General features: G+C 40.7%; 1 protein-coding gene across 1 annotated transcript in view; it reads left to right on the forward strand.

The window, feature by feature from the left end:
• Positions 1-20769, forward strand: part of SPOCK1 (SPARC (osteonectin), cwcv and kazal like domains proteoglycan 1) — a 285227-nt gene that overhangs the window by 188304 nt on the left and 76154 nt on the right. The window contains exon 5 of the mRNA XM_057409448.1: positions 7836-7968. Within this exon, the coding sequence (XP_057265431.1) occupies positions 7836-7968 (133 nt within the window). The remainder of the gene's footprint in view (positions 1-7835; positions 7969-20769) is intronic.

Below are 20769 nucleotides of genomic sequence, written 5' to 3' on the forward strand. Positions count from 1 at the left end.
ATTTCTATATTTTTTTTAAATGCATTACGTTCTCATCCCTACCAGCAATATGTCAGGTTTTGTGAGGGTTGCATGTTACTCGCCTTCGGAGGAGCAAAATCAACATAATGAAGCAGAACACAGCTGAGCTGTCTAAGGATGCTTAGTTTGGGGAGAGTCATTGAATTCTCCCTGCAGTTACAAAGTGACAAGAAGATTTCTGAACCTTTTTGCTTTAGAAAGCTCACAGACTCACACTTTTTAGGCAGTAGGGTTTTTTGGGGTGGAGAAGGAAGGAATGTGTTGCATATGATTCTACTGCTGCCACTGCTGGAATAAATAAGGCCAGGTTATAAACCATATAGAAGGACATAGAGCTGATAAAGATCCCGGGGTGGGTCTGCCACCTATTTGAACCCTTTAGTTCGTGCCAGCAGTTTAATTCCGTCTGACATTGGGGTTTGGATGGTGTTAAACCAAACCCTGTGTTTGACTGAAAATGAGGCCCATTTTAAAGCTTACCTATGCGCAGCTCCTGGGGGATTCATCACTCATGTTGGACCTTTCTGGTGTTATTAAATGCTGCCAAGGTACCTGCAATGATTTTTAGCCCCACCGAGTAACTTGCACCTTTCTGTTTGCGCAGCCGCCCAGCATTCAGCATTGTAAGTGGAAACATGAGCTGTAGCAGGGAAATGGTGGAAAATTACTGCTCTGCCTGATTTAGCAAAAACAATTTTGAAGCTGTCTAATTGCATGAAACAGGGCAGAGTGAGTGAGGATCAGCTTTCCTTCCCAAACAAATGTGACAGCTCAGACTAATCTCACATGCCATCAGCAATTCAGCTTCATCAGAGAGCTTGGCAAGTTCTGCCGGTGGGAGGAGGCAGATGTGATCAATATAATATATTAATATCAAAATAATCAGATCCTGGCCAGAGAGGAGGTACATTCATCTCCTTGAAAAGTATTCTGGTAGCAGGGAAAAAAAATGTCATAGAAGGAAGGAAAGAAAGAAAGCCAATGCCAACCAAAGTATTAAATTTGCTGCACTCTTCACCTTTAAGCACGCTGTGCCAAGTTACAGCATCTGACACAGCCTGCAAAGCCCAGGGCTCCAGAGTGGCTGCTGAAGATTACTCCAGACTGAGGAGGATGGTAGAGAAGATTTCGGCTTCAGTTATGAACTTCCTGCTATCTCCCCTCCTCCTTTGAAAGTCAAGGCGCTTCATTTTATTTTTACAGAGTTTGGTGTCTGAGATTCCTTTTCATGTTAGTGGAAAAATAACGATGAAAAGGAAAATAATTCTCTTATGAAAATTCATGAGAACACGCAGAGTTTAGAAGCTGTGTTATTTATTCAGGAGAGCATAATGACTCCTGAAAACACCAGCATCATCTGTTGGTGTGGATTTCTTGTTTTGGTTCCTTGCCTTTGTGTATCTTGCCAGTTTTCACATCTCTGCAGCTGTGGAGCATATGTATTAGGTCTGAAAGTTGCAAATCATCAAGAATTTAGATTCCGAAATAAATTGCCTGTAAGCACAACAATCTGTTAGCCAAGAATTTGAGTGGACCTCTCAAACCCCATTTTTATGCATTAAAGTGTCCAAATGCAGAAATCCACGTGCTTCTCTAATGACCTTAATAAACAATCTTATCATATTAGTCTGGGAACAAGTAAGGCCAGGTACCAACATCTCAGAAGGATACCTGGTGTACCGAGAGATCCTGATGTTGTGCAGAACTTGGCATTTTAAGAGTATCCATATTTAAATGCCCTATTACAGCTGTTTAGACACAGACCTTGCTGGTGTTTGAGCAGCCTTGCTCAAGGGGATGTATTCAGAAGGTTCTTTGCCTCGGTGTTGCTGGATCTCAGGAGTTACTTGCAGCAGTTGTATCGAATCAGTCAGTCTAACAGACTACAGTTCATCTGGCCCTCTGGGTTCTTGGAATCTTACGTCAGCTTTACCAAACCCTCTGTTCCTTTCAAACACAGAAGAAAACAGAAAATGAAAAGAATCCTTCATCTTGCGGAACGAATAACCTTGAGCACCCTGCATCCCAAGACCCTTTACTCTCTTCCAGGAGTTAGTTGCTAGCTGGACCTAGTAGGATTCCATGTATGAATCTTCATGACATTTTCCCTGCAATATGTGTCAGGGGGTTTTCTTGCAAAACATATTGCTGTACCGAAACTTTCACCCTTCCCTATACCTAACTGACAGGTTCCTCCTGTTAACGTTGTTTCTCCCCCCCATGCTTATTTGTACGCTGCCTTCTTACTGTTGGTAAGAAATAGAGGTTTGCCTCTTCCTCTTTCCTTGGAAATACCTGTTTTTCATTTTATTGGAATGACACCTCATACACTTTCACCTCAACGGTCAAGATCTTCCTTTTCACTTCCCTAAATTCTTCCTTTCCAACTCTATCTCTTGAGTCCAGCCTGCTTCCTGCCAATAGTCCTGTGGCTACTGGTGCTCTCCAGCAACGAACAGATTGAGTTCCCAATATAATCTCATCAGTGTCATTGTTTGAAATGACATATATGCAAGTAGAATATCCATTTACTGTGGGAGAGTCTTGAGCAAGCCTCATTGTGCCAGAAGGTCCCCAGTCGCCACTATGCCCCATTAAGAATCTTTGCACATCTACAAAAATACAGTGAGCAGAGGCCTTTTATTTCATATGGCTCTTTTAAGCCAGATCTGTTAGGGAGCAGATATAAAGGCAGCAAGAGAAAGTAATCAACAGCCTTGGTACAATCAGATAGTTGAAATTATTTCTTTGAATAATGAAATCAAAGCAAGTGGTAGGATGCAAGTCCAATGGGACAATGGGATGATGCTTAAATACAAGGCAGCTCTGCATGTTATTATTTTTTGTATGTGAGGGCATAAATTCCAGGTAGAAGAATTACTCTGATCATCTCGCTGTTCTCATTTTCCAGTGTTTGTATTAAATAAGGAGTCATATTAAATCATTTCAAGGCTGAGCATCCTTTTGTTTTTCAAGGTAATATCTGTAGACTCTTCACATATCTAGACTGGTGGTAGCTCAAGGTATATACAGCTCTTATCAAAAATATGAAAGGTTGTAGAAATGAGGCCAAACTCTTAGCTCTAATAAACAGAATACAGAAATGATGCAAACAGAGAAGAGAGCATTGCCATTTATGCTGGCAAGTTTCAGCTTTGTCCTTCTTTTCCACAAGAACAAGAGCAACAGCTTATGCAAAGGAACGCTAGCAACAGCCAGGCACTGCTGGGTTTATCTTTAGTGTGATAAGCTTCCTTCAGGGAGACAAGAACAAACCGTGCACAAGGCATAGAGAAGGTACAGGGTGTACATTTCAAACTGTTTCCACAGTGAAATCGTTCCAGCTTCAGGAAACCAGTTAAGTTTCCTCTTTGTCGGAGCTCCTTTCAACTTCTAAGGAAGCACAAATACTTGGTACCTGCTTTGGTGCACTGAACTCCTTAATTTTATTTCAATAGGGCTTGACTGATAAGTAGTTGTATGTGACACATGCCATTCAGTTTAGCTGCCTGGAGCAACCTGCTCTAGTGGAAGGTGTCCCTGCTTGTGGCAAGGGGTTGGAACTGAATGAGCCTCAAGGTCCCTTCCAACCCAAACCATTCTATGGTTCCATGGGTGTGACAAACTGTTGCTGAACCAAAGGCAGAGCTCAGACCCCCCCCCCCCCCAGCAGGCAGTCTCAGTGCCAGGAGCTGGTGCTCTCAGCCAGCAGCATCCCTGCTCCAGCAGCCAGGTGGCACCAGGCTCAGTGATTAGCATCCCTGGGGCTGCCGCAGCTGCACATCGCAGCTCTCATTAGGGCTCAGCTTCTGGCTCCTCAGGGTGCACCTGGAAGCCTTTAAATCTTGGGTGGAGCCACTTTTCCTGCAGCTTCTGAGCTCCCTTTCCACTGCCAAAGCTTTGTGCTTGGAAGGCTTGTGTGGCAGTGCAGGTGCTTGTGGCTGGCTGTGCAGAGCTCACATGTATGGTCCTAGCATCTGGCTGGTGGCATATGGAAACCCTGCTGCCTTCTCCTTGCTCCTGTGCAAGCACAACAGATGTAGTCTCCCCGTATTTTACAGCGTATGGTAAGTAGTATGCCTGTGCAATGAGTAATGAAGTTGAGGCAGCGTGAGTTCTCCCTGTGTGGAAGTGCGAATGTTTTAAACCTCTGCGATTTCTTTATGCATTAAAACATTAAAGAGGCTGAATTCCATAAGAAAGACTTAACTACTCCTTAAATCCAGTCTGGAAAGCAAAAGCAAGCGGAGGTCGCTTGTAACTCTAAATACTTGCGTAAGATATTCATGTCTATTTGCTTCTGGAATATTGAAAATAGGTGGCCTTCTTGTCCTTATCAGTGTAGCAGACTTTTACCCCAGTGGGGAGTTTCTGGTTGGGTCTTTCTGCACAGTTGTTATTTTCTAATGATTTGTAGCAGATCCGTTCAAATCTGAGTCTTAAAGCAGGATTAAAGTCAGATAAATTGTCAGGAGAGAAAACAAAAAAGGCCTAATTTGCTTTGGCCTGGCTTGCTCCTGGTATATTTATTCTAAACCAAGATGATTAGCATAGCAAAACATGTTCCCAGCCTATGTGAATGTGCACTTCCATTGAGAAGGGATTTGCTGGCTGCATATGGCAGCCAATATTCTTGCCTAGGTTTTAATTTGTTTGTTTGGATGTTTGATGTGTTGTTAGGGGTTATAGGACTGAAAAGCTTCCAAAAGTCTTATCCAGCTTCTCAAAAATACCAATCCAGAAAAATACGTGTTTACTTTTGGAAAATAGATGTTCTCTCCTTGGCAAACAGGTGCTTACCTGTATTTTTGGCAGGGGTGTGGAATCTGGGTATCCAGTTAAAACTTTCTGCTATTGCTCACTTGGCCAAGCTGACAGAAATCGGTTTTGACTCGCTTCAAAGGCCTTTTGCACTATTGCTGCTGACAAAACCATAGCTGCAAAAGAACGTATTCATTTTAGAAACCCAGATTGGTTCTTGGAACCAAAATGGCTCCTGTGCTGTGCTGCTAATCACATCACACATGCGGAAGTCAGGGCTGCTGCAGGTTCTGTCAGCAATCCCCTGCCTTGATACACGCGTTCTATGAAACACTTCTAAATTGCAGACTTTTTAATAGAATGAAATGCTTTGAGATGCGCTCCACTGTGGATTGTTCTTGTCGTTAAATATGACTCTCTTTGGAGAATAAATTCCCTTTCATTAGCAAACGAAGATCCTAAAAGGGGGATGGGGATAATGTTTCCTTCAGCATCTGTGAGACACTGCAAATTGAGCTCAGGTGAAATCATTATAGTTCCTCGTTAAGGGTTAGGCTCTGCTTTTACACACCTGGCTGGCTGATGGCTTCAAGGCAGCTGCAGTGAGAACAGAGCTCAGGCCTAAGGCTGTGCATGCTCTTTTTCCTCTCAGTAAAGTGCTGGAAAGGGCCACCAAGCTTGATGAGGTGTGGAAGTGGCTTGAAATGGACAAATTAAATTGCTTTCTCTTTATCTTTTTAAAGTGATGATGGGAATGTGGAAAACATTATTAGCTGTAGAAGAGCCTTCCAGTAGAAACTGGCTTTGCAATATAGTTCTTGAAGAGACCAATGCAGGTCCCTTCAAGATCTTTCTTAGAGAAATGAAGAGGAAGGTGTATGTAAGGCTGTGCAGACAAGGACAAGCAGCCACATTCAGAGTGGACTTTTAAGATTATGGTGTAAAATACCTGAATGCAGTTTGGTCCAGAATTGCTGTACAATGTATTGCATATTTGCCACTTAGAGCCTCATGATCCTGTGATTCTTTTGGGCATAAGTCGAGCTAAGAACTTCAATCTACATTTAATTTTGATGAGGTGTTTGTTAGTTCGGTCGCTCATCTCCATCCCGCATGTTTTGCGGCTAATGGCTTTGATGACAATGGCACTAAATTGTACACTTCAAGTTGAGTATTTCTTACCTGTTTTTTTCTCCTATAACTGGGACTAAAACTTTCTTCTAACAATTTTACCCAGAGAAAAGGGTATGTCTCTTGAGATCATAGAAATCGAAGTCAGAAAAGGTAAAAAAAGTCTTTGTGCTGTGATGCATCCTTCTGCTGTCTCCAAAGCAAAAGCACAGCACCTTTCATAGATCTCTCAGCCTCTGCTCATCAATACCTACAGTACTACATTAAACATTGTTTTGATACTTAGCTTGTGCATTTCTAGAAGTACAGGCCTATAAGTAGTGAATGAGGAAATTTCTTGTCAAGAAGAAAAGACAAAACTGCCTGTATCCAAATGGAGCATAAGATAATCACGTTTTAGTAACAAGCATTGTTGGAAGGAAGTTGGCTGCAGAAAAGTGACTCTGGAAGATTTAAGTGGTTTGTGCAGCCCCAGCATAAGAGAGCACATCTGCAGAGTGGTATCTGGGGTTCAGAGACAAGCAATGACCCATCTGCAGCATTTAGCATGTGGTGTAACAGTAACTGTGCAAGGCAGAATGCCTCTGAAAGAGGAAAAGCTGCTCTGTGCATTAAGAAAACTTCTTCAAAATAACAAGGAAATTTAGTCTTAAATACCGGGCTTCTATTTTCATAGTTTATGATACCATGATTAGGTTCCTTCTGTGGACACAAGTTTCTTAATAGTGCTATTCATCACTGACAAAGGTTAGACTTGAAGAAAACTAGAACTGAGATGAAAGAATAGACTTTTTATTATGTTAGCAGCTGAATGTGTCATTACATCAGAGTCAGTATTGTGTGGCAAATTGCAAGCTGTAGTGAAATTGCTCTAAAAAATATCTGTATATGTTTTTTTCTCAAACTCTGATGAAGTTATTCAGCAGCACATTGAAATGTATTTCTAGCTGAACTGTTATATCCGATCTTTTTCTACTGTGGCAAAAGAACAGATGGCAGTTATTTTCCTTAGTCTCCAGCAAACCTGATGCGACGCCTTCCCTTGTAAAGCCTTTCGAGTGAAAAACAGTTACACGTGGCCGAAATGAATCTGCATTGTAACATTGACTTGTGGTTTCTAAAGCAAACTTTTAATCAGCTTGAAACAGTAGGCTGGTGATAATTACTTAATGTGTATCAGTCAAGTAGATCATTATGACAGGAAAATGAGCTATTAATCAGAATCAAATGCACATGTTTTGCAAGAAGTTTTCAGAGCAGATGTCTTTTCATAGACGTTTTTAATGGAATAATTGAGTGGTCCATGGCTTGAGGACAACTGCAGTCACTCCCATGGTACAAAGGCATTTGTGGATTTGGAGATGCTTCCTGTTGCTTTATAGCATTCCTGGGGGGATTGTGATTGATCTGAGAATAACAGCTGTTCTGTAGCTGGCATGTGGAGAGAGCTGTGGCACGTGCAGTGACAAAGTTGTTTTGTATGGTTTTTATAGGCATAATATAAATTGCAATGTTTTTCAAAGAGTTTTGTTTTAAAATCGTCACTATCTTAACAGTAGCTCAGAGGAAACCTGGTGAAAATGTCTCGAAATACAACCTGATGTAAGATTACTTGCCTGCTTCGCCAGGAGCGCTGCGTGCTTCAACAAAATACTGTATTCTTAAGTGAAGTCATTTGTAGTCATAAATCAAAATGAAGCTGCCAAGTATTGTAAATCTAGGACTACCTACCAATTGATGACTTTTTAGATAGCCTGCTCTACTGTGCCATGTTACAGAAGCATTCTTAACAGCTATATTTTATTTACAAGCTTTTAATTAATGCTCTGTTGAAAACCTGGCCTTTATTTATTCAGAGAAGCTTTTTTCCTTCTGTCTTATACAAGCATGTTCAAATAAACCTGGTGTCTCTTATTTTACAGCCTTCGACAAAAGAAAGGGAACTTGGCTCAGAAGCACTGGGCTGGACCAGCTAACATAGCCAAGTGCAAGCCTTGCCCCGTGACGCATGGCAACGCTGTCTGTGGATCTGATGGACACACATACACTACCAGGGTGAGTTCTGCTGGTGACCCTGTCAGTAGTGATCATACAGGCTGTAGTGTGAAGATGAAATAGCTTTCATTAATAGGTGGCATTAAAGAGCAGTTCTACTTCAGTTTGGGAATATTTTTTGTGTAAAAAAGTGCTGATAAATGTAGGTTTGTGCATATTTGAGAAACAGCAAATCAGAATGACACATCAGAATCTTATGACTTTCATGATTCATGTTTCTCTAAATAGCTCGTTCTTGCTAATGAAGTGGAACACTTTCAATATTGATGATACAACAGAAAATCCATTTGACCAGATGGGCTTGTTCAGACAAGAGGATTTTGGGATAGTTCCTGTTTTTAAGGTTTGCTCTCCAAATGCTGTGATAACTTGGCAGTATCATTGTTCTGTGGTAGTTTTGTGGGAGATTTTAATTCATTTTTTCCCCAGGATGCATGGATAACATATTACAGTTCATTTAAACCACAGTTGTAATAGGCTTGTGTGCCAGATGTAGCATGTATGGTACCAGTAAAACAGTCCCATAACCCAGTGGGGATAAATTGGCTTGTTGTTACATTGAAAATATGACCACCTTAGGGCTTTACTCAATAATAGAAACTGACTTCACAGCCATTCAGCAATCCAGATCTCCCATTAGCAAATAAAGCCTTTCATGTCTCAGATAGATGTGCAAAAGCAGCACTTTAGGCACTGGAAGTTATGTTTAGGGAATACCCCTAAGGTTTTCTTCACTTCCTGATGCAAGGTAAGGCTTGACAGCCAGTAAAACTATCCCTTAAAATCAAAAAATACACCCTATGTCCAAAGAAATAAAAATCCAGGAAAATAAAATGATCAAGGGGAAAAGAAAATCTCTGCTGTAATGTTAACAGTGATGATGATATTGCAGCTACATTATGTTCTCAGCTGAGCAGCTTGAATTCCTCATCCATTAATGGACACAGTATTAAGATGCTGCCATGGGTAATTCATTTCAGCCTCTTTTCTGTTCTGGCTGAAGGATTTCCACAGCCAAGGAGCAAATCAGCAGAAACTCTCTCATCTTTGCACATCCAGGCTGCAGAAAAAGGGCTCCAAGTTGCCTGTTACACAAGCAGCTCTTTAATACCCTCTAGGAGTATGTAATGCAGTAATTTAGCATCGGTACTTAGGATTAAAATTGGGCTCATTTTGAAAACAACTTTTTTGTCTCAACACTTGAGAGTATGTAAGACTCTATAGTAAATAGCTTTCATTGCGTATTCTGGCATCGTACTGAGCTCGTTTCTGTGCAACTTCCCTGCATCTGTTAGTTCTGAGTCTTCTTTTTTGACCTTTGGTATTTCTTACCCTAAGATTCAAATGCTTTTCATAAGAAGCTCTGCGAGTGTCATTAATTTGCCAAACTATTGTGACTACCAGTACAAGCTTGACAACTATAATTAAGACATCAAACAATTCCTGTCCCTGACATGCATGACTATCAAAGGTGCACCACCCAGAAGTTGTCTCTGTTTAAAGGAGCCTCTTGAAAGATTCATTCAGAAGACACTTTGTCTCATCTTCTTTTATTGTGTGTTTAATTACCAATTCCTCTTTTCCTAGCAATTGAAAACTGCAGCGTGTTGTTGGTCTCTCAAGTGTAGCAACTTCTTTTCCATGCTCTCCATCACTGCCTGGGGATGAGGGGTTTTCTTGCTTTCTGAGTACTGTTCTGCAGGAGCAATTACTTGTCATATTGTGTATTTGTAGTTGCTTTTTCTAAAGCCTTCTTTTGACTGAAGGCTCCTCCAGTGTCATGATGATTGGTAATCTTTCTGTAGCATCCAGTCCTAGCAAGTGGATACGTGTCTGGTTAACCTTTATGGAATGTCAGAGAGATGCTTATAGCAATGGTGTTACTGTTTTCTGTACAGAGTACGTTGTAAATCTCAGAGTACGTAACCTGTAGAGCATCGTTGTCTCTACAACTTCTTCTAAAAGCTCTGCTTCATTGATGCCTCCCCCAGAAGACAGATTTTGGTAAATGAGCTGAAAATACTTTAGACAGAGCGTTAAAACTAAATGGTATATTTTAATGTCCTAACAAATAACATTTTTATGGCCAGTAATGATCTTGGGTTTGTGGTATCTTTCATAAACAGAATAAACTGCTTCCCTCAAATTCACCGGCAGTTTTCCCCAGATGCTGTAATCCCTCTTTCTTGCCCTTAAGTCACTAAAATCAAAGCTTTTCTTTAGCAGTTCTCTTTCACATGCACTGCTGTTGACATATGTGATTTCTGGCACTGCACTGGTGGCATGATGTAGTATTGACTGTGAAAATGCAAGAAGGTGGACATTTGAGTGTGGGCACTGCTTTGCATCTGTATGTATGTATTCATACCTGGCTCTGCATCAGGTGAATGTGTAATGATATTCTGGGCAAATGACAGTATTCCTGCAAAGCCTGTAAACAACAGGTAGAGTGGTCCCTGCATTTCAATGGAAAAAGCCTTCTGAAATGGTACATTGGCTGTGTGAGTAGATAGCCAGCATGCACGTACACCCCAGCATTTTGATCCAGCCTGGCTCAGTTTGATTTTTGCCTTTTCCTGCCAGCACAGCAGGGGGTTTGGGCTTAAAGTTCATGGCCTGACAGAGCACCATCAAAGCATTTCACTAATGACTGGGGGCTACCATTCAACACTGTCAGTAATGTTTGTACCAGGGATTGCTCTTAACGTGTTTTGAACTGTTAGAGGTAAAAATGAATGAAAAGGATGTAGCAGAAGTATGATTGACTGTGGTAAAATGCAGCTGAAACTTGGCTGTCAATAAATGCAGCGAAATTCACATTAAGAGAAAACAACCAAATATACGCATCTCAAGCTCTTATTTAGCTACTTGATCTCAGAATAATTCTGGCTGTTTCTTGGAAGACATGGTAGACCTAGAGGCAAGAAACTAGACAGAGTGATCCAACCCAAAGCCCTCAATAATACAAGAGTCATAGGGTAAAATGTGAAATGTAAACCATAAGCCACCATTTAAGTTTACTGGTTGATATAGAGGCTCTGGATTTTTAACGTGATCTTTCAGTTGCACATAGAAGCCTTCAGACTCTCAACTAATTTCCTGAGGATGAGTCAAAGGAATAGTTCTCTCTTTCTTTGAAAAAGAAATCTTCCATTGAGAAATATTTAAAGGTATTGGTTTCCAACACAAAGGTAAATGGGGAAAAATGTTGAAAATGATGAGGAGCCCATACCCAGATCTTGTGCTACAAGGGATCTGAAAGTGTCACCTAAACTATCACAATAAGGGACACAACATACTGAGTACTTTGATGGATCTTAAATTGAGTCAGCTTCATATGTGAGAGTTGTACTGCTTGAAAAATCTCATCAATCCTTAAGCATTAAACATTTCTGGTTCTTCTTCTGAAGTGTCTTCAAAAGTTGTCTCCGTTGTTGACTTGTTTCATTTGCTTCACACAAGTGCTGATGTTGAAGGGGATGAAGATGCTTGGCTGCGGTGTGCAGTGGGGTTTTTATTCTTGTTTGGTTTTCCAGGTGGCAAAATAATTCTTCTGAGCAATGAGATTCTTTAGTCACACCAGTAATTCAGTGCTTGTGCTTGACAACATCTGAACACAGGTGCGGCCTTTATCTACTCAGTCCTTATACTGTTCCCAGCAATTGTTCCTAGCATTTTTTGGTTTACTTTCACAATTTAGTTATATTTCTGAAAACCTCAAAAAGTGTCTATCACCCTTTTCTGTTATTTTTGCACTCTATGAGCTTTAGGTTTGTACTGAGTCTCTCTAGCTACTGCTTGAAATGGAAATGTTTTAAAGTGCCCACGTTCTCTGTCATATAATAAGACTTCATGAAAAAGAAATGGCTGTTTCCTGAGCATAACAGCTCTGTTTAATACTCTGACAGTGTAAAGCATCTCCATAGTCTATTGCAATCTGAGTTTTCAAAGCTAAAGTACTAATGAATTAAGTTTAGGAGGTAAGTAAGCCCTGGGAAGAGCACTATGTAATTAGTTAATGTTTTTGTCGGCAACACATTAGGATCTCTGTAGCTGTCAGTTTTACAGGAAGTTTAATTAAGCTGTTTAATAAAGCAATTACCTGAACATGGCGATGACTGCACTTAAATAATCAGAAAACGAAAATAAGGATGATCTTAAATTCTGAAACATAGCACCTCAATGACTAATAGTCCTTTCAAAGATGGAAAGGTACATCGCTATAATTATTATGCTTCTAATTAGGTACAGTGTTGTTCTGCAAAGTTTAATTAAATCATTGCAAACTAATTAAGGCCATGATCATGCCTCTTTTTGTCTGAAAAGGGAAAATTGCCTCCTATTGTCATAACATTAGGTAACAAATTTGATGTTGAGGGATGTGCAAGAGAAATAATTTTCTGACAGTCTTGAAATGAGAAGGAAAATAATGACTGAAATAATGACGCGAGTAGTTAAATGTGTGCAGTGTGAGTGCTGCTGCATGTAATTAGGAGGAATTTGTACTGAGAAGCGCAGTTAATAAGGATTTGTTAAAAGTATCCAAATGTTGAGTATTTAGTGCAACCTGGTTTGGTTTTCCGTAATCTGGTCATTGGCTGGATTACCTGTCCTTTTAGTGCGGGTTGCTGTCATCCAGATGTGGTTTTGCACAGCTTTCCCTCGCTGTAGTTGGTTGAAAGCATGACTTAGTCTTTTGTGATGGGAAACAAGATACAAAGCAGAGGCTTAGAAAGCGTTAAGACCAGTCCTGAGGAGTTTGATTAAATTCTGTATTAACTTTCATCTTTGGTTTGGTTTCTTAAGGGAAAATTAAGGCAATCTGTGCAAGAGGGTATGGCATGGGGAGTAAGACAGGGAAGATTAAGACAAGGTAGGATATGGTTAAAGAAATCTGTGGAGAAGAAAATTAAGTTATCCTCCTGCATATGCTCCTTGCACAAAGTTTAAAGATTGTTGATGGGGGGTACAGGAATAAATTAATTTTTCCTCTCCCCCTCCTCTTTTTCTTCATCTTCTTGTTCTGGATGTATGAATTCTTAGTTTTAATCTATGAATTCAACTCTTTACTCTGAGTTCAAAGTCTAGGCCTGGCATAGTCTGTCATGGCTTGAACCTGTCCATGGCAGATCTGTTACACTACCCAGTTCTTCCACTGACCCATGTTGTGATGCTGAGCAAGTCGCATTTTCCTCATTCATAGTTTGGAAAGATTTGGACTCTTTCCCTTAGTAAAATACTGGGAGAGCTACTCTGATGACATGAGGAAAAAAGCTTGCATGATTTAGGGGTTGGGGGGGGGGTGATGTTGTCTTTCATCTGTGTTAAATCAAATGTGTTTATATAAGCAATGACATCACCATTGGTAAGTTTTCTGATCAAGCTGGTGAGGATTTTTAAAGGAGCATTCAAATATCTTTGTGTGGAAATCAAGAGGGGTCTTGGGATGTGACTCCTGATGGATTTTTCTATGGGAAAAATATTTTACGTCATTGTTACTGCTTCCTTATTCCAGCAGCAGGAATATCATTCCTGTTCCAACCTTCATTCCTATTTCGTTACAATTCATTTTGTTGCAGTGGGGTTCTTAACTGTAGTGATACATCTGGCATGATGCTTTCAGCATCACTGGCTTCATTCTCAGAACTAACAGGGGAACCCCACAGGACTATGGGAGACCTAGAATTTGCCTAATTTCAAGTACCTTTGCAGATCACTCGTTTGATTTGGGCACATCTGGCTGTTGTATTCCCAACAAGGTGGATGTTTCCTCGGCCTGTACTCTGGGCCAGTGAGACTCGAGTCGTACAGTTAAAAAGCTGCGTGAAGCTGGTTTTGCCTAATCAAGCTGGAAGTAATGAACTTTGGCAAAGCACAGAGCTTTGTACTCTGCCCACCACAGCTGCACATTTTATTTGAACTGAAGCATGAGGTGAGCAATGCTATTTGATCAAGTGCCATTTATCCTGAAGGCATCCTGTTGTTGATATATTTTTCTCTCAATGAATGAGCAGAGAATCAGGAATAAGGTAGATCATGATTCTTGTGTACCTGGTAACCCATGCTAACTTCTTAAGGTATGTATTTCTAAAGGGTTTCTTTGCATATGCTCAAAGAACAGTATCTTTTTTCTATCAATGGACTCAAAAAATTGCTTTTTTTGTCTCGTATGTTCATTCCAGTGCTGCTTTCTAGGGGTGTTTTGGCTACAAATAATCCAGGACAAAGAGGTCTGTGCTTTCCCCTGGTTAGAGTAACCTTTATTAAACTCCGAGGGCGCTGGGAAATCCACCTTTTGAACTCTGTTCAAATAACCACAGAATTCAGCAAATTTTTGAGCTTCTTTACAAATTCCATTTAGTTTTATCTTGAATTGGAGCAGCTTTTGCTTTTCAGTGGTGTGAGAAAGTAAATTCAAAGTCCCAAACAACATTCTACCAATTTCGTATCCTAACTGGGAAAAACCTGACTAACGTCACCAGTGATCTGCGTGTTGTGGCTACTTCTGTGACAGCTTCCCAGCTAAGCCCCGTGAATTTATATGTGTTTGTAAGATTTTTCACCTGGCATAATATGACTTATGAGAACAGCCAGAATAGAGGCTTCTGCAGTGACTCAAGAGATAGAGGTAAAACCAAGAACGCTGGGCGGTTTTTACAGGGTAAGGGCTGCTTTGTCATATTGCCAGGTTTGAGATTGCATGAATTAATGAGAAATTGCTAGGGCCAGAGGCATGATATACTTCTTTCAGAGACTGGTTGTTGCTGTCCCTTTAGTCTTTGGAGAGGAGTCTCCATTAACACAATTGTGCAAACAGGGTTTGGAGAAAAAAAAACAAACTGACAAAAAAAAAAAACACCAAGAAATCTTTTTAATCCCATGGAGAATCTTTTCATACAGAGGATGTTGATTTTGTGGGAAACTGGCTATTTAAAACTCTGTGAAAGCCCCTGGTCAGTGTTGGAAACAGAATGGAGTTGCCTTGGTTCTGCTGGAGCTGGTGTCATCTCTTGTGTACATAAAAGCGGGACAGGGAAATCTTGAAGACATTCTGGGGACAGGGTTAGGTGGATCACAACCTGGTTTTGTTCCTCTTTGGTATAATTTTCTTAAAGAGAAATCAGTTAAAATTCTTACTGCTTTGATTCCCACTAAAGCCAGTGAGCAAAAGGCCCTGACAGAAAGCAGAACTTAGCTGAAGTTATACCTCCAAGTTTTAGCGATTATGGGAGAAGCAAGTTGGTCTAATTGGGGTATAGCAATGTTTGTCTCTTTTCTCTAGCCTTGCCTAGCAGGGAAAGGATAGTTTTAGGTTGTTTCTCCATGTTTTAGCATTGCTCAGTCCAAACCAGTTTGGCTTTGCACTGCCTGGGCTCTTTGGGATTAACATATTTTGTCAGCTTCTGAATCTGTATTTTTCTCTTTAATTCCAGAATCCAGTGTTTTACCATAGTTAAGGCTTGTCAGAGTTGAATGCTTTAATTATTAAGTTAAGCCCCCAGAACGTGGGGAAGATTGAGATAAAATGTCTCTATTAGGTGTGTTGCTGCAAGTGGCAATTCATTCTTCCTATTAGTTTGGTAACTTGAGTACAGAGAAAACACAGTTTACACTCCCTAATAAAAACTTCTCACTGTGTAGCTGCAGCAGTGATGTATAAATACCTTGCTGGGAAATGCAATGTAAGAACCTGTGCAGAATTAAATAACCTCCAGGTCTCCAACAAACGTGCACCGTCACTGAGCGACAGGAAGAGGTGAAGTTTCAGGCTCCTCTCACACTGAAGTTCTTTACAAGCCAGTTGTCCCAGATGGCTCAAATAACATTCATAGAGCTCTGTAAAGCAACTGAAAGAGCTCATCTTCTCAGTGCAGTGCAGAGTTTTGTGGTAGCTGTCCTGAGTTTCAGCAGTACTCCCACAGGATAATGAAGTCTAAGTCAAACAAAAGTAATACAGTCTTGTGGGGTTTATGTTTGGGTTTTATTGCATTCATTTGAATTGAGTAGATTCAATTTCTAAGATTCACTTAAATGTATCTTCCTTAAATTGGGTATATTCATTTCATGTTTATCCACTTAAAGTCTCTAGTAATTAGAACTGATGTATGATAATGAAGCTCCTCACACTTACATGTCAGCTATTGCCAGATTAACACCCCCCCCCCCCCCAAAAAAAAAGCCATCTTTGAAATGGGGGGTGAGTTATACACATCTGAAACATTCTTTGCCAAGGTATTGGCAAATAGCAATAAATACTTGTGATTTTTTTGAATGGCAATCTATAGCCATATTTTAAGCACTCTAAATAGTTTTAATATAGATTCCTGTTTCATTCTGGTTTTGGTGTTTTGGGGGAGGGGGTGTCTTTTGGCTTTTTGGGGGGTTTTGTTTGACGGGGGTGTGTTTTTTGTGAGGGGGGGAAACTGACTTTCTTTCCATAGTAAAGACCAATGCTGAAGAAGAGCAGCACATTGCAGGAAATGTTTGCTCCCTGTGCCTTTCTGATTTACCCAAATATATTTCTTATGGAAGGATGAGATGTTTAGAATGTCACTGATTTTTCTCCTTCCCATTTATGGGTTTCTCAGTGTTGAAGGCATTGTTTTTATTTGGGCACGCAGGTAACTACTGCCAGTGATTACAAGTCTGAATGCGTAACGCTCACACTGTTGGCTGCTCAGTATTCCAAAAACAACCTAGGGAGTGTTCTTAAATTTATGTGCTGAAGTCTTGTTGAATTAAATGAGACCACATCTCATCGGCATCTTGAAAACTGAAGTTGTATGCCCATCCTCAGGCTGGGAGACATAGGCCTATCCAGCCATGTTTTACACCGTAAGCGAACATCTTGGTTAGATGTCCAGATCACTCCAAAAGTTGTTGGGTTTTGTGTTTGCTTTGGGTTTTTTGTCTGGTGTTGGTTATTCTGTAGCTGAGGCGCTGGAGCAGCTTTCCCAAGGAAGCTGTGAATTGGTTGTGGCAGTGTTTAAGGCCAGGCTGGATAGAGTCTTGGGTGACATGGTTTAGCGTGTGGTGTCCCTGCCCATGGCAGGGGGTTTGGAACTAGCTGACCTTAAAATCCTTTCCAACCCTAACTATTCTATGGTTCTATGAAGCTCATCACCAGCAGTGACTTGCTTGGGCACATTACCCCAAAGGAGAGAACATTAGATACTGCTAGAAGAAAAGCATAACTTGTGGCTTTTGCTTTTCACATGTGCGGAAGAAGCCAGCACTGAATGACAGAAGATGATGTACTTTATTAATAAAGCTTCTACATTAAAATTACAGCAGGTGCACAGAGAGAAAGGAGAAGCAGTGAGTAGACAGTTGTGTACTTTGAATTACTGTGTCAGTAATGATGGATGGAGCAAACAATGGAATCTGACCTGTCACATTATGCTTATGAGGCTGTAAGCCTAAAGGCATTTGTAATTGGCTTCAGCCAGCAATGTTAATGAAGGTGGATTGGAAAATTAGATTATTTGAATGATACAGGCTGCTTTACATTCTTTAGCATTCAAAAGAAAAGGCTAGAAACTTAAAGGGACTGAAGCCATAAGGCTTGTTCTTTGTCTCTTGCCTCTTGTCCATCATAGAGCAGGCAAAGGAATACTTTTGAGATAACAAGTTCATACCATGTAGAATAGGAGTTATTTAAAATGATTCTGTGGGGCACAGTTTTTAAACAGTGTATTGGAGGTGCAATGTGCATGGTTTCCAAGAACAATAATGGGATTTATGTGTGTATCTTCTTTATATTGTGAATAATGCTCAAATGTGCCCCTGTACTGTAACTAGACTAGAAACCGCATCTTGGGGTTGACATTACCCAATGAGCTGTCAGTGTGGCATGAAGGGCACAAGTGAACACTTGTCTTGTGTTTTAAAAACTGTGTGCAGTATAGATGTACAACTAAGTTGGGTTTTGAATAACCATGCACAAAGGAATCGCATCATATTAAATGCGTTTAGTTGGTGTTGGAAAGAAATCACATCGATACCACACGCGTCACGTTGAAGAGATACTGTGATATTACAGATAGAACGATATGCATGTTTTTGAGTGAAGGCATTTAATTAGAAAATGTCAATCTGAGCTCAGTGTTTTCAGCAAAATCACTGCTCTGAGCTTGCACTCAGACTAAGGCAAAATTTGGAGCGGAACCTGCCTGGGCCTTCAAAATATCCATACCCGGGGTTGTCAGTCAGCTGGAACCCGCTCAGTGATAACTTGCAGGTTGCTGGTTCTTGCTGGGGAGATAGGGAGTGCTTTGGTGGGGAGGTTGGGGTTGGTTTTTTTTTCTGTTGGTTTGGGATTTGTTTTTTGCAGGAGAGAGTTTGGGTTGTAGAGAGGACCTGGGAACATTGCAGTTATCAACTGCAGAGGGTGCAGCAGGGGGTTTAGAACTGATGGTCTTGGGACAGAGTCTGTGGGAAGGAAGAATAGGAATGCTGAGAATATTATAGTGGGGATATGAGTTCATGGAGAAATTTGGCTTGTTTTCGCTGTTTGCAGAGCAGCTTACACACACTGGGTCTGTGCCCAGTCACTGGCAATTAGATGATACAAGTGGAATTAATTGTATTCACTGAGGGTTTTCTTCCCAAAGGTAGTACTACGCAAAACAGAAAGGGAGAGCTCAACTAGTTACATTCCCCTCATCTGTGATATTTTCATCATAAATGAAGGAAAGCAGAGAAGAAAGTTTAGCATACAGGGAGTTATACCCATTAATTGCTGTTTCCATATGCTTTGGACTGTTCTCTGATGGTATATACTTTTCTTTTACCCGTTTTAATGTGTTTCAGCTAGAAATATGTAGGAAGAAAGGATTGCAGTCAAAAAAAATACATTCTCCTACTTTGCTATAGTGTAATCCCAGTAAAAGATAATGGTACAGGTTTTGTTCCACGTGTAGGACAGTGGAGGGTATTTTCTTGTTAATGCAAGTTTTGTCTTCCCATTGTAGTTACCTGTTCCTACTGAGAAAAGAACATGAGTGGGTCATTTTAGGTCTAGCCAGCTATACTCACTTTTTCTTGTAGGAGATTCTGATGAAAAGGTAGGGAAATAAAGGAGAAAGGGAAGTTTCCTAGTTCAGATTTCAGTAATGCTGGTTGATTGAGCAGACATCTCAAAAATCTTTCAGTAACCTGCACTGTCACATCAAAAAAAAAGACTTTGTGAAAATGAGTGATATGGGGGGGAGGGAATGTCAAAATGTCATTTAAAGAAAAGTTTCCTCGCGTAGCATGGACAGGGTAAAGAGCCTTTAAAAACTTCAGCAGTTGAATGGAGATGGTGATGGCTTTCTTCATTCAGTGAGGAAGACACAGCGCTATGTTCATTTGCATTTCATGAGATGAGTGAGTTCAAGAATGCAAATAGAAAAGCAGAGTCTTTTTAAGGGGAGAGGGAAGAGACAGCTTGAATAACAGTGCCAATTCCTATGTAGGATAGAAAAGACAGGAGAACCTTGTAGGACACAGATGTGATCTGGGGTTCTGCCCAGCCTTCTTGCAGAGCTCACCCCGCAGGACCTCTGCAAATAGATCTTGTGTCCTGGGGCAGTACATGGCAGCAGCATGCAAATCCTCCCCATTTGATGGCATGTCTTCTGCAGATTACATCCACCCTGTGTGAGCCCTGGGGTGGTGAGCTGGAACTGCTGATGGGGCTCACTCAGCCAGGGAATGTTTCTTTTTGTCCTGTTCTTGTTTATCTGTCTGCAGAACGTGGTTCTTGGAAATTAGCCTGTGGTCTAATATTTTGTGTTAATTCTTAGCATTTCTTTTCTTACAGACATATAATCACATCATGTAATGCCTCTTCTCTGCCGCCATGTACTGTTTTCGCTGTAGGTGAATCTTTGGGTTTCATTTTCTGTGTTATATTTGGGTAAGTGAAGTGTTAGATTGGTCCAGCTAACTGCAGAGATGAAATGGGGCTCTTATTTAGCTAATCAGCAGCTGTGTCCTCCTCTCACATGTGATGAATTGTCTTTTCCACAGCTTTCTCACACCTCCCTAGCTTAGGATGACACAGCATAATGTTTGTAAATCCCCATTTCTGTTACGGTTATAAAAGCTCTCTTCCTCCATCACGCTTAAAGTAGAAAACTGATTTGAAGACTTGAAGGCTTGGATTTCCAATAGCAACTCCCTCTTCGAATCACCCAGTTGAAGTGCAAAATGCTCTCCCTTTGCAGTACAGCTCCATTTAAAGGTTGAGGGCACTGCTTAGCACCTTAAACTTGAGCAGATGCAGATACCAAGTTCTTAGCTGTGAAGAAAGCTGCTGGCTGAGCTCAAGACTTATGTAAAGTGCTACAGTAGTGGTTCAAACAAAGACCAGGTTTGTGTAACAGCTGTGCGTGCTATCACAGGGCTGTGCTTGTAGCAATGTGGATGTACTGGTGTGAGTGGGGAGCCTTTGTGTCCAGGCTTGCTCTCACTTGGACTGGTGGCACACAGACAGTGCCACAAGACTGAAAATAAATAAGGGAGAAAAGGTTCTACTTTAAAATCTCAGCTTGCAAGAAAGACAATTTCATATAAGTGCTGGGCATAGGTGAACAAAAGACGAAGGGTAGAAAATGTTTCCAGTATTGCTTCACAGGATGAGACTATTACCAAGGCTAAATTGTAGTCATTGAGATGCTTTTCATCTTCCCCCTTTGTCTTTCTAAAATGTCTTGAAGCTGGAATTAATCCTACCCTTAAATTTAAAATTCAAGTTGTTAACAAAAAGACAGTCCTCAACCTGTAGGATTTATATCTACACAGACCAATGCTATT

This window comes from Pezoporus wallicus, unplaced genomic scaffold, assembly GCF_028554395.1.
Source record: "Pezoporus wallicus isolate ANWC-B61680 ecotype Strahan unplaced genomic scaffold, APGP_CSIRO_Pwel_v1 contig_8166, whole genome shotgun sequence".
Classification (NCBI taxonomy): domain Eukaryota; kingdom Metazoa; phylum Chordata; class Aves; order Psittaciformes; family Psittacidae; genus Pezoporus; species Pezoporus wallicus.